Raw genomic sequence first — 27,999 nt, 5'->3', positions numbered from 1 at the left:
TAAAAGACTGGAAACATACATAACAATTTTTAATTGTTTTTCTTTTTTTGTGGCCTCTGGCACGGCTTGTGGGATTTCAGTTCTCTGATCAGGGATCGAATCTGGTCCCTCAGCAGTGACAGCATGGAGTCCTAACCACTGGACTGCCAGGGTATTCCCAATTTTTAATACCTTTTTTATTTTGGACAGAAATCTACCATATGCAAAGTCAAAGGACAAACTGAGGGAAAAATACCTTCAAGACAAAGTCAAAGATCTAATTTTACTTAAGAGCACTTGTGAGGTCTTTCCTGGCTATCCAGCGGTTAAGCCTCCATGCTCACAGTGCAGGGGGTACTGGTTTGACCGCTGGTCAGGGAACTAAGATCCCACATGCTGCACAGTGTGGCCAAATATGTAAAGAAATTCTCACTGTAGTCCTATCAGGTAGGTTGTTTTTTAGTCGCTGTGTCATGTCTGACTGTTTGTGACCCCATGGACTGCGGCATGCCAGGCTTTTCTGTTCTTCACTGTCTCCCGGAGTTTGCTCACTCGTGTTCACTGAATCGGTGATGCTGTGAATCAATAAGAAAAGAACAAATAAGAGAAGAATAAGCCAGTTCACAAAACGTTAAATTCAAGAATACTTTCAGTCATTAAAATATATGTTCCGTCTCACACTAAGTGCAAATGAAAACTACATCCATATCAAAAAGTATTGGAGGAGGAGTGAGGAAACATTCTTTTAAAGTGCCAGTAGGAATATAAATTGGCACAACCCTTCTGGAGCAACTTAGCAACGTCTGTCAACATTTTAAACGTATACGCACGTTGGGTCAGCGATTCCACTTGTATGAGTTATCCTATAGATGCTTGCATCTGTGTGAAAAGACATTTGTTTGTTTATTGCAGCATTATTTGCAATGACAAAAACCTTAAAAAATGGTTGTGTGTGTTAGTTGCTCAGACATGTCTGACCCTTTGCAACCTCGTGGGATTCTCCAGGCAAGAGTGCTGGAGTGAGTTGCCATTCCCTTCTCCAGGGGATCTTCTCGACCCAGGGATCGAACCTGAGTCTCCCTTATTGCAAGCAGATTCTTTACCATCTGAGTCACCAGGGCTTAAATCAAGTGTGGTCCATGGGTATAATGAAGTGCCACGCAATGACATTCAGAAGGACAGAGGAGGAAAACATGAGCCGCAAGTGTTTTTTATACTGATACAAAATGCTTTCCAAGATGTAAGCAAGATACAGAAAAAAGTGAAAAGTAAGCTACTATTTCTGTGAAAAGAAAGGGGTAAAGAAGACATAACTGCTTGATTACAGAAAAATAAACAAGAAGTTAGTAATACCTGGTAATCTCCTGGGGAGGAACCAAAATGTTGAGGACAGAGATGGGAAGAAGTATTTTCATGGTATAACTTTCAGTATATTTGGAATTTTGAGCTCATTGGCATTTTTGATGATATTTCCTATATATTCAAAATGTAACATATTCAGATAGATTCTATTAAAAATATAACTTATTTAAAAGCAATAGGATTAAATATCTACAGAGAGGAATTTACAGTATGTGCTTCATATCATCATAACTATCTCAAAAATAAATCAGCACAAGAAGTTCACAGAAAAGCTTTTTTGGCTTCAGATTTGTCTTAAAGGTGAAGTATTTCCCATGAAATGGAAATCTCCATAGTCCTAGTTCCCCATCTCCTTCCAACAGTCATGGTCTTTCTTTTCCTGGTTTCTGTACATTTTAATATGTAGATTTCTATTCCTACATACATGTGCACACACAGAGCATACAGTGTGGTACCATGCATTTTTGAACTTTTCATAAAATTTATCACGTTGTATGGCATAAAATTCTAGTTTCTGGCCTTTCCTTAGTCCATGGCTTGTCTCTTGGTTTTGCTTCTGGGGTCTTTTGTGTTATAAAACTTTATCCTTTAATAAAATGGATTCATTGTTTTTTTCTAACTTTTGCTCTTTTGCCTTAATTCAAGAAATTCTTCCCTACACTGAAGCCGTAAAGATATTCTCCTGTATTTTTTTTTCAAAAGTTACCTATGCTTTATTCTCACATTTAGATACTTAATCCACCTAGAAGTTATGTTTATGCATGGCATGTGATAGGGACCTAATATTTTACACATGGAGCGCCTACTGTCCCGCCACCATGGACCAAGTGGTCCAGCCTTGTCCCGCTTGAACAGCCAGCCCCTCACACACGCAGCTTCTTGCATGTAGGAGTTTGAACCAGCCTTTGTTGAGGCACATTGATCTGTATCCTGGGGCTCATTTTACATTTCCATATGCTTTATAACAGGTTTTCTATCTAGTGCAGATAAATTCTGTGTTGCAGGATGACTGTACTTCATTTAGTGAAATTTTCTTAGCTCTTCTTGGTCATTTACTTTTTCATTGGAGTTTTAGCATCAGCTCATCAAGATCCTCCAAAATGCCTTGAGATTTTGATTAGAATTTTCTAAAATTTGTTGATTAATTAGAGATGAACTGACAGTTTTATGAGGTTGAATATTCACAACCATGAATCTGCTGTATCTCTCCATGTCATAGTCTCTTCACAGGTTCTTCAGTAATTTATTTTGTAGTCCTATTTGTAAAGGAATTGTACATTTTATTGGATTTGGTCTTAGGTAGTTTATATTTTATTTTACTTTTATAAATTGGATTTTGTTCTACATTTTAACTGATGTTAGTATATAAGACATTAGTGATTTTTGAATGTTGGATTTAATAGGCATCCTTCTTGCACACATATTAGTGATTTTTTTTTAACACATAGAGTCTGTTAAACAAATAATGATTTTTATCTCTTCCTTTACAATTCTCATCATTTGTTTCTTTTTCTTGTCTTAATGCGTTTTGGTAAAATCTTCAGTACAGTGTTGACTAGTAGCAGTGGTAGCACACGCTTTCGCTTGTTCCTGACTCTAAGACCATTCCAATGTTATGCCACTATTCTCATTTGCTGGGCAGGAGTGTGGTGTCAGGGTAAGAAAGTTTCCTTCTTTCCTTCTGTTCTAAGAATTTTTCTATTTCTACTTTCTATTTCCTTGCTGAGAGTTTTCATATTTATATGAATAAGTATTGAATTTTATCAAAGAAATTGTCTGCACCCACTGAAATAATTTTTCTCCTTTAACTCGGTTCACGGAGTGACTTACATTGATTTTCTTTTTATTTATTTATTTTAAAAAAATTTTTTTATTTTTACTTTATTTTACTTTACAATACTGTATTGGTTTTGCCATACATTGACATGAATCCACCACATTGATTTTCTGCTGTTGAAATTGTTCTTGCATTTTGGGGATTAACCCATCTTGATTGCAGTGGGTTATTTGATTAAATGCTGAATTAAATTTGTTGCTCTTTTTATAGATGATTCTTATATCTGTATTCAAAACTGAGACTGTCTTTTTCTGTAATGTCCTTGCTCGGTTTTGTTATCAATATTATACAAGTCTCATAAGACAAGTTAGATACCTTTCTTTTGTTCACTGTTGGTTGAAATGAATTGAATTGTAATAAAATAGGAGTGTCTCTTTGGAGAAGGCAATGGCACCCCACTCCAGTACTCTTGCCTGGAAAATCCCATGGATGGAGGAGCCTGGTAGGCTGCAGTCCATGAGGTCGCTAAGAGTCGGGCACGACTGAGCGACTTCAGTTTCACTTTTCACTTTCATGAATTGGAGAAGGAAATGGCAACCTACTCCAGTGTTCTTGCCTGGAGAATCCCAGGGACGCGGGAGCCTGGTGGGCTGCCGTCTGTGGGGTCACACAGAGTCAGACACGACTGAAGTGACTTAGCAGCAGCAGCAGCAATGTCTCTTGGGGTTTTATTAAAACTTGTCTGTCCTTTTGTCTTTTTTTTTTTTTTTTGGTCCAAGTTTTGGGGAAGGTGGTTGGGGCAGGAATGTGAATGGGAAAGAGTGAGAGAAAGGGAAGAAATTTAAAACTAACAGTTCTACCACTTCAATGGTTATTGATCTATATGTACATTGAGTCAATTTTTTAAATGTTTCTATAAAGTTGTCTTAAAGTTAATGTAAATTGTCTATTTTTTGTCATAAAGTTGTTCATAGAATTCTCTTATGCTTGTTAAAAATTTTTTAAATATCTTAAGTCATGTCTCTCTTTTGATTTTTTGTATATATCTTAAATAATTTTAAGTTGGTTTCATATCTAAATATTCTAATTTCTTTTATGCCTGTTTTGTTTCATATTTTCTTTTTCATATATGTCATTCTCTAATTTATCACCTTAAAGATTTTAAATTCTCACTTTAAGTCCCTTTCAGATTCATCTGTTGTTTATCTGTCTAGAGTGGATACTTCTAGCACAGGGTGGATTTGCCGGCTGTTCTTTCAAACTAGTTTTCTCTGAATGTCTTGGGATTTTTGCTGGTGGCTCATCTTGAATACGAGGCTTTACAAGCTTGTTTTGTTTTCTCCTCTTTCTCTCTCCTGATTCCTTCCCATCTCACAGCTTTACAGTTGCCACAGATTCTCAGCCCATCATTATATACAACAGTCTTGGAGTCCCTGTCCCCTAGTGATATGGGCATCACCAAAGAGCCAGTTGCTGGGCCTGAGGGTGGCTTGGCACAGGACATGGCTGTGTGAGATGGTGTCATCTCTGAACCCAGAGATGTGTTTGGGGATGATGGCTCTTTGAGGTTCCTTGCCCAGTGGGTTATATGTCATGAGAGCTGGAGGGAGTACAGCCTGGCTCCAGTCCATGGTTTCTAGCAAAAAGCCTGGCTGTGGACCCACATACTTCGTGAGACACTTTTATTCCATTAACAATCAAACTCTGCCTCCCAGCCTCTGATCTTCTGACCCCAGATAGCAGCAGACCCAGCTCCTGCTCTGCTCACTGCTTTTGATTCCTGTTCCTTGGAAGAAATGTCATTTGTTTGTGAACATGGCTCTGTCTTTGCATATTTCTTCATCATTGCTCTGTGTTTGGAACAATAAAGAATATCAAAGTAGAATGCTATACCACCCACCTGGCCAGGAGTCTCCCATCTTGACTACCTCCTATGGTAACTCAGGCTCCTGATTCTGTCCTTACTGTAATGAAAGAACCAAACTTGTCACGTGGCCTGAGAAGAGAAAAGGTAGAGCTTTCATTCGACACGCTCTTGAACCTGATTTACATGACTCTTTCTGTTACTGAGCCCTTTCCAGATTCTCAGACCATACCATACCACCCCACAGAAATGAATATCACTTCCACAACTCTTCAGCATGCAAAGCCTTTTATTCACAGAGATAGTTTGTGCATAAGAGAGAAGGCAGGGAAAATGCCAGCTCCCTGGGTACAATGGGTGAGTTGCTTTTATAGCAAAAGGGATGGTTTGTCTCATGATCACTGATAATTTCCAGAAATCATCAAATTTCTTGGATCAGCAGCAGGTGGCTGCATGATGGCTGTCAGGAATAGAGAGTGTTTCTGTGCAGGGGAAGAAATGCATGAGAATTTTCTGCAAGAAAGCCCAGGAACAGATATGGTTAAAATTTACAGTTGAGCTTCTTGTCTTGTGGCAACTAGGTATACTCAGTAGTGGACCAGAAGTAATGTTAATCTTTTATTTCTGTGATCCTGGTTTCTCCCCCCCGGGACTTGGACCCCAAGGGCCTTTGTTCTTTAGTTTGCAAGGCTTGTTCTGCCCAAGGCCAGTCTTTTTCTGAAGTGACTGTACTATTGTCTTCCTGTCTTGCTTCACTCACTCCCAAAGACTCAGGAGGAGCTGGGTAATGGTGCAACAGAATGACCTCTGACTTCTGTCATTCTGAGAAGGTGGCTCTGCAGTGGGGTTCTGTTGCACTCATGCACAAACAGTTGGTGGGGTGTGACGGTCAGCTTGTGTTTACTCCAGCTGACCCCACCCCACCAGACGACCCACCTGCCTATCAGCTGGCATGGCTCCATTCTGTGGCTAGATCTCCTAAACACACCAGCAGCTACTGTTGTTTGACCCAAGGGTCATTTCCATAGAAAGGCTGTCCTTTCTCTAACTGTTTCTATAAATCATACAACCTGGTCTACCCCTCTTCCGATCTCCAAGTGGACCTATTTCCTCTTACATCTTCCAGAGGATAAAGATCAGGCAAGTTTCTCCGTAGGAGTGCAGCTGATGACAGAGCAGGTCTCAAGTCCTTTAGAGCTTTTCTCCTCTTCCTGGGACCTGTGACTCTACATAGCGAATCCCTTGATGGGCAAGTCTCTATGCATCTCAGCTCCTAGCATGAAAGCAGGATACAAGCCCAGTACAGACAGGCAAGCATAAAATGAAACGTCCAGGTAGATAGTAGGAAACACCAGAATGGAACCAACAGAACCAGGAAAGAGAGTTTAGAATAGAAAACAGACAAAATTTAAACAAATCATTATCGTTGTTTTTCAGTTGCTAAGTTATGTTTGACACTTTGCAACCCCATGAACTGCAACATGCCAGGCTTTCCTGTCCTTTACCATCTCCTGGACCTCGCTCAAACTCACGTCCATCGAGTTGGTGATGCCATCCAACCATCTCATCCTCTGTCATTCCCTTCTCCTCCTGCCCTCAATCTTTCCCAGCATCAGGGTGTTTTCCAATGACTTGGCTCTTAGCATCACGTTGCCAAAGTATTGGAGCTTCAGCATCAGTCCTTCCAATGAATATTCAGAGTTTATTTCTTTTAGGATTGACTGGTTTGATCTCCTTACAGTCCAAGGGAGGACTCTCAAGAGTCTTCTCCAACACCACAATTTGAAAGCATCAGTTCTTTGGTGCTCAACCTTCTTTATGGTCCAGCTCTCACATCTGTACATGACTACTGGAAAAACCACAGCTGTGACTATACAGATCTTTGTTGGCAAAGTGAAGTCTCTGCTTTTTAATACACTGTCTAGGTTTGTCATAGCTTTTCTTCTAAGGAGCAAGTGTCTTTTACTTTCATGCAGTCACTGTCTGCAGTGATTTTGGAGCCCAAGACTGTTCGCTCTTCTCCCCCATCTATTTGCTCCCATCTATTTGAGGTGATGGAACCAGATGCCATGAAAAACAAATAGGGTATGTTTAAATATATTTTTCTAATCCAACTAACGAACTCTTATTAAGCACTAACTATATACAAGAGACCTGAGGTCCACAAACACTTGAGAGGTCATGATATAGAGAAACCCTCAGAATGACGCAAGTCAAGACAGTGAGGCTTCCCAAAGACAGAACTCTGATGTCTACCCTTTCTTGCTCAGAGAGGAAGCTCAGAAACCTGGTGTCCATTGCCACCAAAACTTTCCTCCGTCCCCACAAGCTCAAGACCATGCTCCAGAGCATTCGTGTGTATTACCCAGACTTGACCGTGATCGTGGCTGATGACAGCAAGGAGCCCCTGGAAATTAATGACAGCTATGTGGAGTATTACACCATGCCCTACGGCAAGGTATGTCCCTCCTGGGTGGGGAGACACCTGAATCCTGGGACAAGAGGGCCTCAGTCAGAGTCAGGTCCTTACCCCGGAGGGGCCAGCTTCAGTAGACTTCGCAAGGCAGCAAGATCTTGGCATGGGAAGGTGTGGGAGTCTCCTCTGAATCCTTTTGCTGACTTCAAATTCACAGAGAAATCAGGTCACTTTCCCTTTTCTGCATTAACAGGGTGGTTAATCCACCTTTTCTCATGCGTGGTTTCGAAATTGATTGGGATCCTTCTAAGTGACTTGCAGTGTCTGACAGTCTAGTTTCCTGGCTTGCAGGTCCAAGAGCAGAGAAACCGCTCATCCTTATCATTTCACCCTCTCTGACGCATCTCCTCCATTCACCTTCCTTCAGACAAAGGAGGAGGTGGACGTGACACTCACCAGAGTGCCCCTTCCCCCGCAATAGCTTCCAGGCTCCATGAGGGGAAAGGGCTTGAGAGCCCCAGAGACTCTGTCAGGTGAAGAGAGACTTCCATCAGTCCATATTGGCCACAGGGCCAAGGAGGGACTCTCTCACCTTTCTTGATCTCAGTCTGACCCAGAGAGCCCCTGGCCTTGTCCCAGTGTCTCTGAGGCATGGACTCCCTTTAACCTAGAGGTTCCTAAGCACTGTTTGGGGTGCAGTGCAGCGTGGCTCTTGGCAACTGAGAAAGCTGCCAAGCGACGCTGATAGGTAGCAGGGCGGGCCACCACCATCTAACCTCACTCTACTCACAGGGTTGGTTTGCTGGTAGGAACCTGGCCATATCTCAGGTTACCACCAAATACGTTCTCTGGGTGGACGATGACTTTCTCTTCAATGACAAGACCAAGATTGAGGTGCTGGTGGATGTCCTAGAGAAGACCGAACTGGATGTGGTAAGGGGGAGCTGCTGGTTCTATCTCCTCTGTGTGACAAGCCAGAGGGGAAGGGAAGGAGAAGGGCAGAGAGGCAAGTGTTCAGGGGAGGCAGGGGTGGGGGGCAGTGCAGGAGGAGATGAGGGGCCGCTGGGGCTGAGACCTTCACATGGGAGTCAGATGTGCAAGTTCTGCTTCTGCCGCCATTCTTACTTTTCTTTGAGCAAATTACACCAACCCCCATCCCCAAACGCACCATCGTTCCGTCTTTGAAATGTCGTGTTTATGCATCCCTTCTGACTTCCTCCCTGCAGTGATGGGAGAAGGCAAGCGGGGCTCTGGTTCTGTCGCACACCCTTACAAACATGCAAATGGGACAAAGCTGTGAAAGCACATGTAGCCTTAATGAGAGTTAGAAAAAATAACAAAAACATCAAAAATCCATTCACATACAGGAAAGAGGAAAAATGTGACAGTAAATAATACTGCGTTGTATCTTGAAATTTGCAGAGATAACCATACTGTGTAGAGCTGATGGATCTGTTCATTCGCTTGAGTGTGGTGATCTTTTCGCAATGTATACATCCATCAAAACATCAAGATGTATAACCTCAAAATATACAATTTTAATATGTCAAAGAAAAAGCTGTTAAAAAGAAAGAAAATGGATAAGAAGTAGCACAGTGACCATGGTTATCTCTTACTCCAAGTGGACAGTCCCCAAAGCATCTGGCTTGACTCAGATGTCTCTAGAGACCCAATCACAGTAGCGTAAATGACATAGAGGGTGCAGTTCCTGCCCCTGTAATGAGAGCTGGTGCTGGACTCTCCTTCCAGAGGCATCCTGGACCAGCTCCATTCCCCGTTGTTCGTCCATTTTTGTTGTCCTCGGCTGTATGGTCAGAAGAAATGGGGAAAGAGGGGAATTGAAAGACAAGCAGTTTTCTTTTAAGAGTGTGACATTTATAAAAGTGGCAAGCATCTGTTCTAAATCACATCCTTTCAGCCAGGACTTAGACACATGATCAAAACTTGCAAGGGAAGTGGGAAATTTTCAACTTTGGTGGGATAGTAGCTAGATCTTAATTTAATCCATCAAAACTCAGTCCATTTACTAAGAGGAGGAGAGAAAGAACAGGGGACAGCAGACTGCTGTGTCCTTCTGGGTGATTATGATGTTTCAGGAACAGATATACTTGCTTGTCCTGTTTCGCCTAGGCTCCAACATAGAGATGCACTCATCTCCCATGAGTGCAGGGACAGGCAGCGCAGAGAGGTGAGCCAAGAACAGAGAATGGGAGGAAGGAGCTTGAGACAGACGGCTGGCTGCAGGAAGTCCATATAGGGACGCTTGCATATGCAGGCTGCCTCTCACCTGCACCCAAACACTGCTTCTCATACCGGAAGGGAGTGAGCCACGTGGAAAGAGTGAGCTTGCAGGAGGGTAAGCACAGCAGAGTTGTCTGCCCTTTTGACTTGGGGTAGGCCTAGTATGAAGGGTAGATAGAGAAAGGGTGTTATTCTTGTCATGAAGAAGTGTTGTGTCCGACTCTTTGTGACCCCATGGACTGTAGCCTTCCAGGCTCCTCCGTCCATGGGATTTTCCAGGCAATAGTACTGGAGTGGATTGCCATTTCCTTCTCCAGGGGATCTTCCCAACCCAGGGATTGAACCCAGGTGTCCCGCATTGTAGACAGATGCTTTACCATCTGAGCCACCAGGGAAGTCATTCTTGTCATAACAGGTTCAATTCAGTAAGGCTTCCTGGCAGGGGCTACATGGATATTGTCTGTTCTCTAATGCAGGTTTCTCTGTCCATTGGCTAGGTAGGTGGCAGTGTGCTTGGAAATGTGTTCCAGTTTAAGCTGTTCCTGGAGCACAGTAAGAATGGGGACTGTCTCCATCGGCGGACAGGATCTTTCGGGCCCCTGGACGGCTTCCCCAACTGCGTGGTGACCAGCGGCGTCGTTAACTTCTTCCTGGCCCACACAGAGCGGCTCCAAAGAGTTGGCTTTGACCCCCGCCTGCATCGAGTGGCTCACTCAGGTGGGGAGGCTGGGAGAGTGAAGAGGGAGCTGGGCTGTGGACTGACCTCAGAAGTCTGCTCTCCCCCGAGGGGGTTGGGAGGAAGGGCCGTGTGCCACGGATCAGGCAGCTTGCCCATTCTCCCCAAATTGGGGAGCCCCCAGTTTCCCCTGCCTCCTTCCACTCTCTCTGCCTTCTTGCCTCCGTCAGGCTGTTCCTACTTTTCTGAGATACCCTTCCCCTTCCTCTCCCCACAGCTCTGGCCCCTACCTGCTGCTGCACCTGCATTTCCAGACTTCCTTTCCTCTGTAACTGCAGCTAGTGAACTTCCTGTCTTAAATTGCCCTCAGTCCTGGAGTCCACAGTTCTGTTTAGTTGGAAGCTAATCTGTGTCTGTCTGTCCTTCCAACTCATTAGCCTGGGCAGGTGGCTCCACATGGGTGGAACCACCCCAAGGATGTAAACCGTGTCCCTTCCCCCGACTCTCCTTCCGGACCTGCAGTAGGGCCCTAAGTCTGTGGCTTGAAGGTCACATTTCCTTCTCATGCTTCCCCTCTCTTGGCAGAGTTCTTTATTGATGGGCTCGGGAGTCTGCTCGTGGGGTCCTGCTCAGATGTGATTATAGGTCACCAGCCCCATTCTTCAGTGGCGGACCCAGAGCTGGCAGCCCTGGAGAAGACCTACCGCAGATACCGGGCCAACACCAATGATAAGGTCCAGTTCAAGCTAGCTCTCCACTACTTCAAGAACCATCTCCAATGTACCACATAAAGATGCTTGGACTTTGGCAGAGTGCTAGGTCTGGCTCAGTTACTGTAGGTCATTAGAAATGGACCAATCACTGATCAGGGCAATGGCGATTGTATTAATAATAATTATTATTTGGTGTCTTACCATTTGTGAATCACTGTACACACCTGATGTGAAGAGCTGACCCATTAGAAAAGACCCTAACACTGGGAAAGATGGAAGGCAGGAGGAGAAAGGGATGACAGAGGATGAGATGGTTAGATGGCATCACCGACTCGATGGACATGAGTTTGGGTAAACTCCGGGAGTTTGCTGTGGTTCATGGGGTCACAAAGAGCTGGACACGACAGAGTGACTGAACTGTACAAGTGAACTGTACATATAATGGTGGTGGTGGTGGTTTAGGCAATAATTCGTGTCCAACTTTCGTCTCACATCATCTCATGCAAAAGAGCACATGATGGACTGGTATCCTTGATCAAAAGGATCAAAAGGATCGGTATCCTCTGGGTCCTTGAGAGTTATTTGGTGGGTGTTACATCACAGATCATCTCTACCATCAACTATCATCCACAAATTTTGATTTGGTCCTACTTTGTGGACTCAAATAATGTGAATAACCCAGAGTCCTTTCCTTGAGGAAGTGGCAGTCTGGTTCAGTTCATTCCACTAGTAGCACTGGGCAGCCAGGCTTAGAGGATCAGAGCGTGGGGAGAACTCACAAGGGCCCATGCAGATGAGGAGGGCTCTGTGGAGTCAGCTCACCTGGAGTCCAGCACATGGATGGGATGCAGGAAGGTGGAGGGCAGAGATCACTGGGGTAGTCCACTCAGTGCTGGGATAAAGCTTTCCCTGGCATCAGATACCTACCATAAAGACACATTCCAGAATGCCTGGGATTGAACTTGGGCCTTGTACTTTGTAAGCGCAGTGGCCAAGCCACTAAATTCCAGGGCCTTAAGATCAGTTGCTTACTACTCAAGACTGCCGTCATCTGCAGAATGGAGCCATCATGATGACGGGGGTTTTCTCTGTCACCTTGGGAGCCAGTGGATTCTCCCACTGCTGTGCTGCCTTTTTGTTTCTACTCTTTCCTACTAAAGACAGCCATGGTAGGTCAAAATCTCTGAAAAATGTGTGAGATGTTAATTCATGAAACATGTTTTGGTAGTCAAATAAATTTAAAAAGTACTGCGTGCTCTATCTCCCTCTTTGACAGTCACAATTCATATTAGTATATTCAAGGCTCTGACAAGTCCTGCTGTGAAGAAATTGACTTAACGTCAATTCAGCATTTCTCAGATACAGATACAGACTGGCCATCATTTTTTTGTTCTCCCAAACACGAATATAAAGCACATACCTCATTCCATTGTATATATCATAATGCCTCTGTTGCAAAAGTTTTATAACTTTAATTAACGTGCATAACCACTTAGTACAATAGTATATTTATTTTGTGTTTAACATCATAGCTATAAAGGGAGGCAATGTTGGCTTGGTCTATTCAGTACTGTCCTTAGACCCAGGCAAGATGAGCCCCTGCCTGTGCTTTAGAGAACTCTGCATATCACAGACACATGTATTTATTTTAAAAACCAAACAAACTCACAGAAGAGATCAGATTTGTAGTTACCAGAGGCAGGTGGTGGAAGGGAAAACTGGATGAAGGTGGTCAGCAGGTATAGATTTCCAGTTATAAAATAAATAAGTACGAGGGCTGTAGTGTACAGCATGATAAATATAAGTAACGCTGCTGTTGCTGCTAAGTCACTTCAGTCATGTCCGACTCTGTGCGACCCCATAGACAGCAGCCCACCAGGTTCCCCCGTCCCTGGGATTCTCCAGGCAAGAACCCTGGAGTGGGTTTCCATTTCCTTCTACTGTGTGTTATATATGAAAATAGTTAAGAGAGTAAATCCTAAGAGTTCTCATCACAAGAAAAAATATTATTTTTCTATTTCTTTAATTTTGTATCTATATGAGATGATAGATATTCACTAAACTTATGGTGATAATCATTTCATGATATATGGGAGTCCAGTCATTATGTTCTACGTTTTAAACTTAAACAGTTGTAGCTGATGTTTTTGTTCAGTCACTCAGTTGTGTCTAACTCCTTGCCACCCCATAAACTGCAGCACACCAGGCTTCCCAGCCCTTTACCATCTCCCAGAGTGTGCACAAATTCATGTCCATTGAGTTGGTGATGCCATCCAATCATCTCGCCCTCTGTTGTCCCCTTCTCTTCCTGCCTATAGTCTTTCCCAGAATCAGGGTCTTTTCCAATGACTTGGCTCTTTGCATCAGGCGGCCAAAGTATTGGAGCTTTGGCTTCAGCATCAGTCCTTCAATGAATTTTCAAGGTCGATTTCCTTTAGGATTATTTTGGTCTCCTTGCAGTCCAAGAGACTCTCAAGAGTCTTCTCCAGCACTACAACTCAAAAGCATTAATTCTTCGGCACTCAGCCTTCTTTATGGTCCAACTCTCACATCCATACATGACTAGAAGAAAAACCATAGCTTTGACTATGTGGATCTTTGTCAGCAAAGCAATGTCTCTGCTTTTTAATATGCCTGTCTATGTTTGTCATAGCTTTACTTGCAAGGAGCAAGTGTCTAATTTCATGACTGCAGTCACCGTCTGCAGTGATTTTGGACCCCAAGAAAATAAAGTCTGTCATTGTTTCCATTGTTTCCCCTTCTGTTTGCCATGAAGTGATGGGACCAGATGCCATGATCTTAGTTTTCTGAATGTTGAGTTTTAAGCCAGCTTTTTCACTCTCCTCTCACTTTCATCAGGAGGCTCTTTAGTTCCTCTTTACTTTCTGCCGTAAGGGTGGTGTCATCTGCCTATCTGAGGTTATTGATATTTCTCTTGGCAATCTGGATTTCAGCTTGTGCTTCATCCAGCCCAGCATTTTGCATGATGTACTCTGCATGTAAGTTAAGTATGCAAGGTGACAATATATAGCCTTCACATACTCCTTTCCCAATTTGGAACCAGTACGTTGTTCCATGTCCAGTTCTAACTGTTGCTTCTTGTCCTGCATACAGGTTTCTCAGGAGGCAGGTAAGTTGGTCTGGTATTCCTATCTCTATAAGAATCTTCCACAGTTTGCTATGACCCACACAGTCAAAGGCTTTAGTGTAGTCAATGGAACAGAAGTAGATATTTTGCTGGAGTTCTATTGCTTTTTCTGTGATTCAACAGATTGTGGTAATTTGATCTCTGGTTCCTTTGCTTTTTCTAAAACCAGCTTGTACATCTGGAAATTCTGGGTTCACAGACTACTGAAGCCTAGCTTGAAGGATTTTGAGCAATACCTTATTAACATGTGAAATGAATGCAATTGTGCGGTAGTTTGAACATTCTTTGACATTGTCCTTCTTTGAGATTGGAATGAAAACTGACCTTTTCCAATCCTGTAGCCACTGCTGAGTTTTCCAAATTTGCTGGCATGTTGAGCGCAGCACTTTAACAGCATCATCTTTTAGGATTTGAGATAGCTCAGGTAGAATTCCATCACCTCCACTAGCTTTGATCATAGCGATGCTTCCTAAGGCCCACTTGACTTCACACTCCAAGATGTCTGGTTCTAGGTGCGTGATCATTCTACTGTAGTTATCCAGGTCATTAAGAGATCTTAATGAACTTGTATAGTTCCTCTGTGTATTCTTGCCACCTCTTTTTATTATCTTCTGGTTCTCTTAGGTCCATATCGTTTCTGTCCTTTATTGTGCTCATCTGTGCATGAAATGTTCTCTTGGTATCTCTAATTTTCTTGAAGAGATCTCTATCTAGTCTTTCCCATTCTATTGTTTCCCTCTATTTCTTTACGTTGTTCACGGAGGAAGGCTTTCTTATCTCTCTTTGCTATTCCTTGGAACTCTGCATTCAGATGGATATCTTTTTCTCCTTTGTCTTTTATTTCTCTTCTTTTCTCAGCTATTTGTAAGGCCTCCTCAGACAACCATTTTGCCCTTTTGTGTTTCTTTTTCTTGGGGGTGGTTTTGATCACCACCTCTGCGTGATGTTATGAACCTCCGCCATAGTTCTTCATGCACTCTGTCTATCAGGTCTAATTCCTTGAATCTATTTGTCACTTCCACTGTATAATTGTACAGGATTTGATTTAGGTCGTACCTGAATGGCCTAGTGGTTTTCCCTACTTTCCTCAACTATTACAGTGCTGTTGGTCAGTTATATCTCAATAAAGCTGAAGGAAAAAGAACAAACACATGTGTTTACTCAAGATGAGCATCTCTGTCACTTGGGATCTAGTGCTCAGCACCAGGACAGCATAACCTGTTTCCCTAAACATCTCCTCTAAGACTAGACACTGTCCAGGCCCCAGAGAAATGCTTCTCTATTCCTCTTGCCCTGTGTTCTCAAAACAAAAGACAGTTGCATCCAAATGCGCTGAAAGTCTGTGGACAGTACTTTGAAACGTAGGTACGATTTGAGCAGCAAAGTGCTTAGGTAAAAGAAAAAGACACATTTTAAAATTTGTCAAATTCTTCCTTTCAAAATAAATAACAATAAAGTCTTGCTCACCACCTAGTGTGTATTTTCTTGCCTTTCAATGCATGGTTACAAAAGTACTAGAAAATTAGTGTGCTGTTCACAACTGCATGTGTGGCTTAAGAACATTTAAAGTGAAGTGAAGTGAAGTTGCTCAATCGTGTCCAACTCTTTGCGACCCCATGGACTGTAGCCTACCCGGCTCCTCCCTCCATGGGATTCTCCAGGCAAGAGTACTGGAGTGGGTTGCCATTTCCTTCTCCAGGGGATCTTTCCGACCAAGGGATCGAACCCAGGTCTCCTGCATCCCAGGCAGAACGCTTTAACCTCTGAGCCACCAGGGAAGCCCAGAACATTTGAAAATAGTAAGCAATTTTTATTACTCTTCAATTTTTATACATGTGGTTCTAGCTGTATCATGGTTAAGTTTTCAAAACTTAAATCTAAATATAAAAACCACAGCTTTACAATATTTTGGATTTTGCCTTTTAAAGATAAATTTGTCAAAGTAAGAGGATAGTGAAAGTCACTCAGTCATGTCTGACTCTTTGCAACGCCATGGACTATACAGTCCATGAAATTCTCCAGGCCAGAATACTGGAGTTATGGTTTGCCCTTCTCAAGGAGATCTTCCCAACCCAGGGCTCAGACTCAAGACTCCCACATTGCAGGCAGATTCTCTACCAGCTGAGCCACAAGGGAAGACAATACTGGAGTGGGTAGCCTATCCCTTCTCCAGCAGATCTTCTGGACCCAGGAATCGAGCCAGGGTCTCCTGCCCTGCAGGCAGATTCTTTACCAGCTGAGCTATCTGGAAAACATTTACTTTAACAGTTTGCTAGCTTTAGTTATTATAGCTTTTACATATATAAAAATAATTAAAATATACTTAATATTTAAATACTGGGACATATTTAATTTGTCCCAGGCCTGGTTCCCCACCCCCCTGCAAAAAGTCTGTCTTTCTCATGAATTGCTTGCAGCATGGCATGTGGAGTCTTAGTTCCCTGATCAGGGATCAAAACTTTGTCCCCTGCAGTGGAAGCATGGAGTCTTAACCAGTGGACCACCAGGTAGGTCTCTTGCATTCTTGATACAGGGAGATAGAGGTCATGGCAACTGTAGCATCTTTCAGTATCCTCCAGCAGGGACTGTTGTGATGTGCTGCAGTTACCATCAGTAGGTTCCAGGAAAATCTTCCCTGTTCCCAAGATCTGGAACCATCTACTCCAGCCAAGACTCCAAGAGGAGTTCTTAAAATGGAGGATGTTTGCTTAAACCATGAGCCAGTTCTCCAAGAAAATTTCTCTAGGAATAGATCAACTTCCCAGAGAGTGTGTGACTCCACATCATGGTCTTACTATACTGGACCAAGAGAAGCTGAACCGCTACCCAAGGCAATTGTCTCTCTTGGAATGTGAATCAGACCTGAAACCATCAAGTGGGTGACTGGACAGCAGAGTGCTCCCATATGCTATTTGGACTGGGGAGCAGAAAAGGCTAGTCTGCAGTGAGAAAAGGAATTCAACATAAGCACAAAGAGAAGCTGAAATGAGAGACTTCTGGCAGCCTTCTGGTTCTTTCCTGAGGTCTGGCTATGGTCCTGCCCTGGGGTTTTGTGAAACACTATATCCTTATAATTTTCCTTTTTCCTTAACTTGAGTTGGTTCCTGTGACTTACAAGCAAAGTGTCCTAAATAATACAACTATCCTGTGTATCTGTGTGTTTTCAAAACAGGCATAAATAAAATGTTTTCTTTTTGGGTAGTTTGGAAGCAAAAATCAGGTCATAGAGAATAACCCCTGCATGGGCCTCCCTCCAGTCTTAAATTTCAGACATAATTTGATCCAAGAGCAGCCTGGATCAAACCAATAACAAAGGTATCCTTTCAGGACAGTGAAGAGCCTCTGCTACTTCCTGCTAAATTACAAATTCCTGGACTGATGGACATGCTTGCGTGCTAAGTTGCTTCAGTCGTATCTGATGCTTTGTGACCCTGTGGACTGTAGCTCCTCTGTCCATGGGATTCTCTAGTCAAGGATACTAGAGTGTACATTTGAATCAGTTCTAATGAAGTGGATGAAACTGGAGCCTATTATACAGAGTGAAGTAAGCCAGAAAGAAAAACACCAATACAGTATACTAACGCATATATATGGAATTTAGAAAGATGGTAACAATAACCCTGTATGCAAGACAGCAAAAGAGACACAGATGTATAGAACAGTCTTTTGGACTCTGTGGGAGAGGGCGAGGGTGGGATGATTTGGGAGAATGGCATTGAAACATGTATAATATCATATATGAAACGAATCGCCAGTCCAGGTTCAATGCATGATACTGGATGCTTGGGGCTGGTGAACTGAGACGACCCAGAGGGATGGTACGGGGAGGGAGGAGGGAGGGGGGTTCAGGATGGGGAACATGTGTATACCTGTGGCGGATTCATGCTGATGTACGGCAAAACCAATACAATATTGTAAAGTAATTAACCTCCAATTAAAATAAATAAATTTATATTAAAAGAAAAAAGAATACCAGAGTGGGTTGCCATAACCTCTTCCAGGGGATCTTCCTGACCCAGGGACTGAACCTGTGTCTGTTAGGTCTCATTCATTGGCAGGTGGGTTCTTTACCACTAGCCCACCTGCAAAGCCCGGGGACAAATTGGTGCAAATAATTGTGTGGACCTCCAGGGGGAGCTCAGGTCCAGTCCATTTCCCAGCACTGGAAAGGAAAATTTCCATGAGTTTCAGAAAGAGGAATCCTGTTGGCTACTGGGTTAGTGGCCTTTTTCTTGCATACATGAGGTTTGTCCATTTCATGGGACTGGGGTTTGCCTCCTTTTGGATACTCTCCCTGACTCAAGAAGGTATCTCCCCAACTGTTTTTTGATTATCGATTGACCAACAATATATACAAGCCACTATGCTGCTGCTGCTGCTGCTAAGTTGCTTCAGTCGTGTCCGACTCTGTGCGACGCCATAGACGGCAGCCCACCAGGCTCTACCATCCCTGGGATTCTCCAGGCAAGAACACTGGAGTGGGTTGCCATTTCCTTCTCCAATGCATGAAAGTGAAAAGTGAAACTGAAGTCGCTCAGTCGTGTCCGACTCTTCGCGACCCCATGGATGGCAGCCCACCAGGCTCCTCCATCCATGGGATTTTCCAGGCAAGAGTACTGGAGTGGGGTGCCATTGCCTTCTCCGACTTCCACCTTAATGTCCTCTTAAAAAACCTACAAGTGTTATTCGCCTCTTGTCACAAATGCTAAAGAATAATTCACCGTGAAAACATAACAGAGACAAATAACTAAGAGGAAACACAACTGAATTTAAAATCTTATGCTGCACTAAACTGTACATTTAAAACTGATTAAAAATGGTAAGTTTTATGTTATGTATATCACACCACAATTAAACTCTGCTCTCAATCCTGTTGGTTTTTGTTGGGGAAAAAATAAATCTATCAGATTACATTAAAGGATGAGAAGCCATTAAATTGAATGTTTTTAAATTATGTATGGTTGAAAACTTCTAGTGATTTGTACTAATAGAACAAGCCACTATAAAGGGTATCTATGGGAATGCATTTGTCTGCATGTACCAGAAACTTGACCCAAACTATCTTAAACTGTCTCATATACAGTTTGAAGCCCGGAGGTGGAGCAGACCACAGGTTTCCTGTCACTGATAGGAATAGGCGTTAGGGATTCCCAGCCCTGGCAGTGGAGGGGGCGCCTTGCTTAGCCCATCTAGCACCACCCAGGACAATCCAGATTCTTCTAAGAGGAGCCACCTTGTCCATTACCTTCCTGTTCCCCATCTGATTGAGCATTGGGCAGGGTGACCTTTCTGAGGCCTCCACAACCATAACTGCCTACTTCCTGCTAGTGCTGTTCACAAGCCCAGAATTGGCCACAGGAGTTAAAACACACTAGCTGTTATCCATCAGATTTTAAAGGAAATTTGATTGCCAGTGAGATCTCATTGGCAATTCCTTTCTTTTATTTCAGTCCAGACATCCTGTCTAAACATAGTCTTGGAGACTAGGAAACCCATTCTGGTAACCACAGGTCTCCACACCTGGCCTTTGCCGTGATGCTGTCATCTAAGTTACAGTCATCTAATTGACTATGCCAAAGCCTTTGACTGTGTGGATCACAAGAAACTGTGGAAAATTCTGAAAGAGATGGGAATACCAGAGCACCTGACCTGCCTCTTGGGAAATCTGTATGCAGGTCAGGAAGCAACAGTTAGAACTGGACATGGAACAACAGACTGCTTCCAAATAGGAAAAGGAGTACGGCAAGGCTGTATATTCTCACCCTGCTTATTTAACTTCTATGCAGAGTACATCATGAGAAACACTGGGCTGGAAGAAGCACAAGCTGGAATCAAGATTGCCGGGAGAAATATCAGTAACCTCAGATATGCAGATGACACCACCCTTATGGCAGAAAGTGAAGAGGAGCTAAAAAGCCTCTTGATGAAAGTGAAAGAGGAGTGAAAAAGTTGGAAAGCTCAACATTCAGAAAACGAAGATCATGGCATCTGGTCCCATCACTTCATGGGAAATAGATGGGGAAACAGTGGAAACAGTGTCAGACTTTAATTTTTGGGACTCCAAAATCACTGCAGATGGTGATTGCAGCCATGAAATTAAAAGACGCTTACTCCGTGAAATGAAAGTTATGACCAACCTAGAGAGCATATTCAAAAGCAAAGACATTACTTTGCCAACAAAGGTCCGTCTAGTCAAGGCTATGGTTTTTCCAGTGGTCATGTATGGATGTGAGAGTTGGACTGCGAAGAAAGCTGAGTGCCAAAGAATTGATGCTTTTGAACTGTGTTGTTGGAGAAGACTCTTGAGAGTCCCTTGGAGTGCAAGGAGATCCAACCAGTCCATTCTAAAGGAGATCAGTCCTGGGTGTTCTTTGGAAGGAATGATGCTAAAGCTGAAACTCCAGTACTTTGGCCACCTCATGCGAAGAGTTGACTCATTGGAAAAGACTCTGATTCTGGGAGGGATTGGGGGCAGGAGGAGAAGGGAACGACAGAGGATGAGATGGCTGGATGGCATCACCGACTCGATGGACATGAGTTTGAGTGAACTCCGGGAGTTGTGAACTCCGGGAGGCCTGGCGTGCTGCAATTCATGAGGTCACAAAAAGTCAGGCAGAACTGAGAGACTGAACTGAACTGAACTGAACTGAAAGGTACAAGAGAGACCGTCTATAATCTCTTTGCCCCCAGGTTTTTCCTCTTCATGGGTAGGAAATGTTTAAAGGATTGCAATGTACTAGGCTAGGCTTTTGCTCCAGTTGGTCTGCTGCTAAGTCCTCTGTCTCTGCTGGTGCTTTCTCTTGGGTGGGAGATTTCAGTTTTTCTAGTCCTGAAGGCTCCACATTATAGGACATCCAGTAAACTTGGATTGCAAGCCACTCTTAGCAAAGCCATAGTACACCTGCTTTAAGACAGGCTGCCTCAGCCTAAAACTCCTCTGTCTCATAGGACCGTCATGAAGACAGCATGAAAATCACAAACACATGCCAACATCCTGTTTTTTTCCTACCATTTGCCATTATTGATATCCTACAGTCTCGCTAGGCCCATAGTTTGTGTTCTGGACCCCAGCAACAATTTCAGGATCAGCTTCCAAGGAAGTCACTGCTGTCAACCCCAGTTTTTCTGCTCAAACCTACACCTAATGACCTTCACAGTGTTCTTGTCTATATACAGCTCTTTTTCTTAATCCTTTGCTTGGATGCTTCAGCTACCTTTCTGTCCTTCAGCCTCCCTGTTCCAGCTTCAGACAAGTCTGCTATATAAAACCTATATCCCTCAAACCTCTTTAAATTTTACCAAGATATTATCAAAGTTTTCATTATGTGATTGAGTAGTCTGTATAACTGCACAAGCCCCTCTATCCCATGTGCTTGGAAATATCCCTGATCTCTGCATGCAAGAACACAGGTACTAATAAAAAGAATAATTTTGACTTGATTGAAATTAAAACCTTCTGCTAAACAAAAGACACTATTTTTCCTTGGTTGTGTGGCTTGTGGGATCTTAGTTCCTCGATCAGGGATCAAACCCAGCCATTCAGCAGTGAAAAGGTAGAGTCTTAACCACTGGACCACCAGGGAATCCCCAAAAAGACACTATTAAGAATGTAGAAAGACAAGCCATAGACTGGAAGAAAATATCTTCAGTATAAATATTTGACAAAGGATCCAGATACGTTAGGTTCAAAATGGTAACAACCCAACTGTCCGTCAACTGAAAAACGAATGAACAAACTGTGGTCCACTCATAGAATGGAATACTCAGCACTGAAAAACATACTGCTAGTATATAAAATGACATGCATGAATCTTGAAAAAATCTTTAACAACAGTGAAGTGAAGTGGTAATTGCACAGTCGTCTCTGACTCTTTGTGACCCCATGGACTGTAGCCCGCCAGGCTCCTCTGTCCATAGGATTCTCCAGGCAAGAATACTGGAGTGGGTTGCCATTTCCTCCTCCAGGGTCTTCCCAACCCAGGGATTGAACCCTGGTCTCCTGCATTGCAGGCAGATTCTTTACTATCTGAGCCACCAGGGAAGCCAGACACAAAAGATCCTGCAAAACAGTATATGTATGCTATAATAATAGGCACAGCTAATTTCTGGCAATAGAAACCAGAGTAGTGATTTCAGTAAAGACTGGAAAAAAGGATCAGAGAACTTTCTGGAGTGGTGGAAATGCCTTATATCTTGATCTAGTCGGCGATCATACAAATGTATACGTTTGTAAGCAATAATTGATTTCTTCAGTTAAGGTATGTGCATTTTTCTTAACATAAATAATATCTCAATAAAATTATTTTTAAAAAGTGAGATGGAGGGCTTCCCTGGTGGCTCAGTGGTGAAGAATCCACCTGCCAAAACAGGATACACGTATTCGATCCCTGATCTGGGAAGATCCCACACGCCACGGAGTGACTAAACCCACATACCACAACTATTGTGCTTGTACTCTGGAGCCAGGGAACCACAACTACTGAAGCCCACACGCCCTAAAGCAACAAAAGCCACCACAAAAAGAAGTCCGCACACCACAACTAGAGCAGCCCCCAGTTGCTGCAACTAGAGAAAGCCAACATGCAGCAATGAAGACCCAGGGCAGCCAAAACGAGTGAAATAGCTCAGATTTCCTCATCAGAGCCTGGGGAATGCCAGGCTCCGAGCAGGAGGCTGGACAGGACGGGATGGGATGTGGCTAGTGGAGACTCAGGGCATGTCACCCTGCACAAGTCGACGCTGGTGGCTTCCCTGGCATAATCAGGGTTCGCAAGGCAAGACAGTGACTTGTGGCAGATCTCACCTATCCTGGGTGGCCAGAGAAAAGAGCCAGGCTCATTCTATCCCAGTTAACTGTGAGCATCCTAACATGGTCAGGAAACGGACTGAACATAGCCTTGAGTGAATATGAATACTTTCCACCTCGACTACTCAAAGCATTATTGTCCCTACTCCATGGTCTGTTCATTTACAGGCTCATAAGAAATGGGAGAACATCTTTAAAGTTCCTAATCCTGGACTTCACCCCTGTTTTCTTAAACCCTGGCCTCATTGTACTTTCTGGGGTACAGTCTGCCCTCAGTCACAGGTGCCACAGCTGAAGCTACGCTAACCCCACCTCCGACAGAGCCCTGAACTCCCCTAGCTCAGGAGCCACCTTGTGGAGGCTTGAGAGTCCGTCCTCAAAGATGACATGAATTATACTGGGGCAGGGAGATTACATGTTGTCTCTGTTATCATATATATATATATATTTTAAGTGTATAATAGATATATTAAATATATCTACATATAGTGTGTATCTGTGTGTGATGCTAAAGGGTCTCTGAACATAAAACTCGATTGTCGTTTCTTCCTCCTAAGTTCCCCTGTGCCCTCTAATGGGGTTCAGGGAACATGTCTGTTAAGGCACTAGCCACACTCAAAGATAAGCAAGTCCCAAGGAATTCATAGCCCGAACGAGGAGGAGAGGGAGGGAAGATGGGAGAGACCGAGACACAGAACAAAATTTCTTATGATTCCAATGAGTCGTGACAAAAGTTGTAAGCGAGATGATTCTTTTACATCTCTTGGGGAATGAGGAAGTAAGGTTTTGTTCAAGCTGAGAAAGAAGGCGGGGGGAAGAACTAGGGAGTAGAGCAGGGAGAAGTGGGAATAGGAAGGCAGTCAATCCTCCTTCACACTGGAGAGAGGAACTATGCGTATATTTTCCAAGGATATAATCATCACCCTTTAGAAGTTTCTGCAGTAGCTTTTGAAAAATTACTTGCAATACACTTTAGCCTGTACTGAACCCTTTCAAGAAGAAACTAGAAAGGGAAGGCTGAGGTCCAGAGCTGCCCAAGTCATTTGATGTTAAGTCAAGCTGATATTTTTACGTCACTCCAGCCTCAAGAGAGGGATATCCTTATCTCACCATAGAAGTTCAATGGGAATTTGGTTATTTCTTCAAAAAGGAAAATCGTTAATGTTTCTTCTAACAATATACAAGAGTTATATACCAAAACAAAGAAAAGAAAAGGCCTTCATAAATTTATTCCCGGGAGATAACTGTCATCAACAGACCTTTTTGGATTTGGACTAAGCAGGTTCTTCACTGTATGTAACAGAAAAGGACTCTAGGTACCTTACGTAGAAAAGGGGCTTATTAGGAGGATCTTACATAGTTCATAAAAGCAGAGGGAAAGCAAACTCAGAAAGATGGGCAAGAATGAAGGGAAACTAGGAAACCAGGAACCTCCCAAGGTCAGGATCCTGGACAATCTACTAAGGATGCCGCCTCTGCTGCCAGTGGACATGGCATGGCTGCCGTCACTGCCTCTGGGACTCGGCGTCACAGCCACCACCAGCAGCCAGCTAAGTTCTAAAATGTTCCTGCTTCTGGATTCTAAGTCCAATTGGCTAGGGTAAGGACACATGCTTTCACTCTGGCAGCCAAGAGCCTGGAGAGAGAGTATGTCGCACAGCTCTGCAGTCACCCAGTCCCATCCAGCGTTGAATCCCTCAAGAAATCGTAGGGCCCAGGGAAAATACTCATTGTATCTGTATGCATTCAGCTCTTCTGTTTGTGTGGACGTGAGATTTTATTATACTCACTAATTGGTAAGTAGATTTTTGTTTTGGTTTGTTTAGGACAGTGTATCTTTCCATGCCAATACAATAATTTTTCCCCTAAATTCTTGCACAGTATGTATTGTATAGATATTGTCAATATTTATTTAATCAATTTTCACACGATGGACATTTATTTTTATTCTTTACTATTATAAACCACACAGCTGAGACCATTCTTGACCAACTGGCACTCATCCTAGTAGTCCCTAAGGATAAAGTTCCAAAAGTGAAACTGCTAACCAAATGGCCTATAAAATTCTCTGTCGCCAGATCGACCTTAAGAGACATTATCCATTTACACCTTAACTAAAACTTATGAGAAAGTCCAAAATCGACAGTCTTTCACTGATCTGCTTCTAATTTTGTTAGAAGGAACCATCCACCAAGTAGCAGGAGAGGGAAATGGAAGTGAGACGTTCTGGGCTAATTTCTTGGCGCTCTAGCCACGTGGAACGCCAAGGAATCAGGTGGGGCGCACTTCCTGGCAGCGATTCGCGCTCGGGGCACCAGGGCCTTGAACCGCATTCGCCCCACGTGCCAGTCGGCTTCCCTCCCGGCTCCGCCAAGATAACCTCTCCAGAGCACCCTTTGTGTAAATAAATAAACAATAAGAAGCCCAGGGTGGGAGCGCCGAGCCTCCTGCTCGTGAGCTGGAGGTCAGAGCCGGCCCTCTCTGGTCCAGCATTGCTAAGACCGATCCCGCCAGCCTGCGCACTCCGTGCTTCCCCAAACCCGGTGAGGACCCCTGGGGGACAGCCGAGAGAGAGGCGACAAGAAATGACACCCCGGGACCGGGAATGTATGGGACGCCGGGGATGCAGAAGCCCTCGCCGCTCCGCTTCGGCCCGCTCCTGCGGCTCGGGGCCGAGAGCCCACAGTTCAGCACCGGCGGACACTAGGCATCTACTGCTGCTTTCTAAAGGCAGCCTCACGCGCCCGCTATGTGGCTTGAGAAGACTCCCGGCCGCCTAAAGCAGCCAGCAGGTCCCATGGTGTAATGGTTAGCACTCTGGACTTTGAATCCAGCGATCCGAGTTCAAATCTCGGTGGGACCTCTCTAAGCCTTTTGGTTCTTTAATTCCTATTTTGGAGGCCTCCGGCGGTAGTGCCTATCTCGTGCTGTGGCTTCTCCCCAGTGACCTGTCGGACCGGGGTTTAGGCTCCCTCGGTCTTTCTCAAGATGCTTCCATTTCAGGGTCGGCCTGAAGGTTGCCGCACGCATGCGCAAGAGCCCGGGCGGAAAAGTAAGCGTGTCTGTGGGACTCGGAGCGGGACTTTAGCTCACAGGCACTGCCAAAGGCGCCCGCAGGGTCTCCAGCATCCTGCTTCCGGCGGCGAACCGCAGCAGGCTTCGGGTCTGGGAGACGCCCCCTGCCCGCGCGAGCTGCCTGGAATCCTTCTTCCCATTGGCTAACGTGCCAAACATTCTGCTCGGTAGCTGGGAACTAAGTGGCCCGAGCGAGCCGAGGCTGAGGGAATAACCGGCGTTTGGGGATCGCTCCGCCCGGAAGCCGGTCCGATACTGCAATCTGTCTGTCTGGATTGTCCGCCACACGGGGAGCAGACTTCGAGGTGGTTTGTGTCTTTCAGTCGGAAAAAAAAAAAAAAAATCCCTAAGTCAAGGAATCCGTTCTTCAGTCCGTTTCGGCCGGTCAGGCTATCTGCTAGCGCTTTCTCGTCGTATCGATGGGCTGTTTCTCCCAAGCAGACGCTAGGGATCACCGTGGGATTCACCCACAAGGCTGAGCGAATCTTTTTCGGCGAATTTGCCCAGGGTCGGTATTTGGGTGCCGAGCACGCGCACGTGACTTGCAGGAAAGGTTGTACCTCTGAGATAGCCGCGAAGAGAAGGGAATGGAGTGTTGTCTTCTGGCTTGGTATCTGGGTTTTAAGAGCTGTCTGTCTCTCGGGAATAAGTGACGAGGGAGCCCGCTGACGCATTTGTGACCTCCCTACGGGGTGGCTGGCACTGTGATTATGTGGTCGCGCGCCTTGGGAGAATGCCATGGAAACAGAATACTCGCTCTGCTCTTCCCTTCTCTCATCCTGAGCACCCTTCCTCCCCAACCCACCGCACACACTGCTTAAACATTTGAATGGATTTGTGTGTATGGGCGATCCCAGCTTCAAAAATACATAGGCATGAGATGTGGGAGGACCAGCACTATCAAATATTAAAGTTTATTATCAACTCTTAAGCTGTAGGAATTAAGACAGTGTGGTACTAGGACAGAGAAAGACAAGCATACGAGTAGAACAGAATAGAGAGGCCGGATTCAGGTGCACACATACTTGGACAGTGATTTATGATAAATAGAGTACAACAGAGCAGTGGGAAAGGGGCCTTTTTTTCAATAAATTATTCTGGGATCATTGAGTGTCCATATGGAAAAATATGAAATCAAATTCCTCCCAGTTTACAATAACACAGCAATACATTCTAGATGAATTATAGACTTTAATGTGAAAAAGCGATAAAGTGTTGGAATACAACGCAGGGGAATACCTTCATGACCTCAGGGCAGAGAAAGTCTTCTTAAGACACAAAAGATTCTAAAAGCTTGATATGTATCACCATAGTAATATGATATTCTATGTTATCAAAAGACCCCAATATGGAAGTGAAAAATTAAGCCATAGAAAAGGAAAATATATTTGTAATGCATAACTGACAATTTGTATCTAGAGTATATTAAAAACTCCTAAAACTCAATAAGAAAAAAAAAAAAAACCCTAATGGAAAATTACAAAAGACTTGAACTGGCACTTCATTTAAAAAAAAAAAAAAGGAAATCCAAAATAACCAATAAACATGAGAAGATGCAACACATCAATCATCAAGAAAATGCAAATTAAAAGCCCAGTGAGATACTATTACACACTTACCAGATTGGCAATGCTGAATGTTGGGTTTCCCTGGTGGCTCAGATGGCAAAGAATCCGCTGCCTGCAATGGGGGAGACCAGAGTTTGATCACTGGGTTGGGAAGATGCCCTGGAGGAGGGCTATGGCAACCCACTCCAGTATTCTTGCCTGAAGTTGGACTTGACTGAGCGACTAAGCCTACAGCACATGCTGAATGTTACCGAGATTATAGAATACTGTGAATTCTCAGAGGAGTGTAAGTTGGTGAGAAGTTGAAGGTATCCTACCCTATAATCTTGCAATTTTACTCGTGTGTGTGTGTTAAGTCGCTTCAGTCGTGTCTG

General features: G+C 44.0%; 1 protein-coding gene, 1 long non-coding RNA gene and 1 other non-coding gene across 3 annotated transcripts in view; 2 read left to right on the top strand and 1 right to left on the bottom strand.

Moving 5' to 3' along the window:
* Window positions 1-13,026, top strand: part of B4GALNT2 (beta-1,4-N-acetyl-galactosaminyltransferase 2 (SID blood group)) — a 63,425-nt gene extending 50,399 nt beyond the window's left edge. The window contains exons 8-11 of the mRNA XM_069543202.1: window positions 7,253-7,440; window positions 8,191-8,331; window positions 10,137-10,356; window positions 10,901-13,026. Coding sequence (XP_069399303.1) covers window positions 7,253-7,440; window positions 8,191-8,331; window positions 10,137-10,356; window positions 10,901-11,106 — 755 coding nt within the window. The 3' untranslated portion in view covers window positions 11,107-13,026. The remainder of the gene's footprint in view (window positions 1-7,252; window positions 7,441-8,190; window positions 8,332-10,136; window positions 10,357-10,900) is intronic.
* LOC138415086 (uncharacterized) lies at window positions 6-27,737 on the bottom strand. The gene is made up of 2 exons (XR_011247099.1): window positions 27,677-27,737; window positions 6-554 (listed from the first exon to the last, which is right to left on the bottom strand). It is a non-coding gene; the product is annotated as an uncharacterized lncRNA (long non-coding RNA).
* TRNAQ-UUG (transfer RNA glutamine (anticodon UUG)) lies at window positions 25,774-25,845 on the top strand. The gene has a single exon. It is a non-coding gene; the product is annotated as a tRNA-Gln (tRNA).
* Window positions 27,738-27,999: the final 262 nt, after the last annotated feature.

The sequence above is a fragment of the Ovis canadensis genome, chromosome 11 (genome assembly GCF_042477335.2).
Source record: "Ovis canadensis isolate MfBH-ARS-UI-01 breed Bighorn chromosome 11, ARS-UI_OviCan_v2, whole genome shotgun sequence".
Classification (NCBI taxonomy): Eukaryota; Metazoa; Chordata; class Mammalia; order Artiodactyla; family Bovidae; genus Ovis; species Ovis canadensis.
Note: the sequence above shows the minus strand (reverse complement) of the source record. Positions and strands in the feature narration are given on the sequence as shown.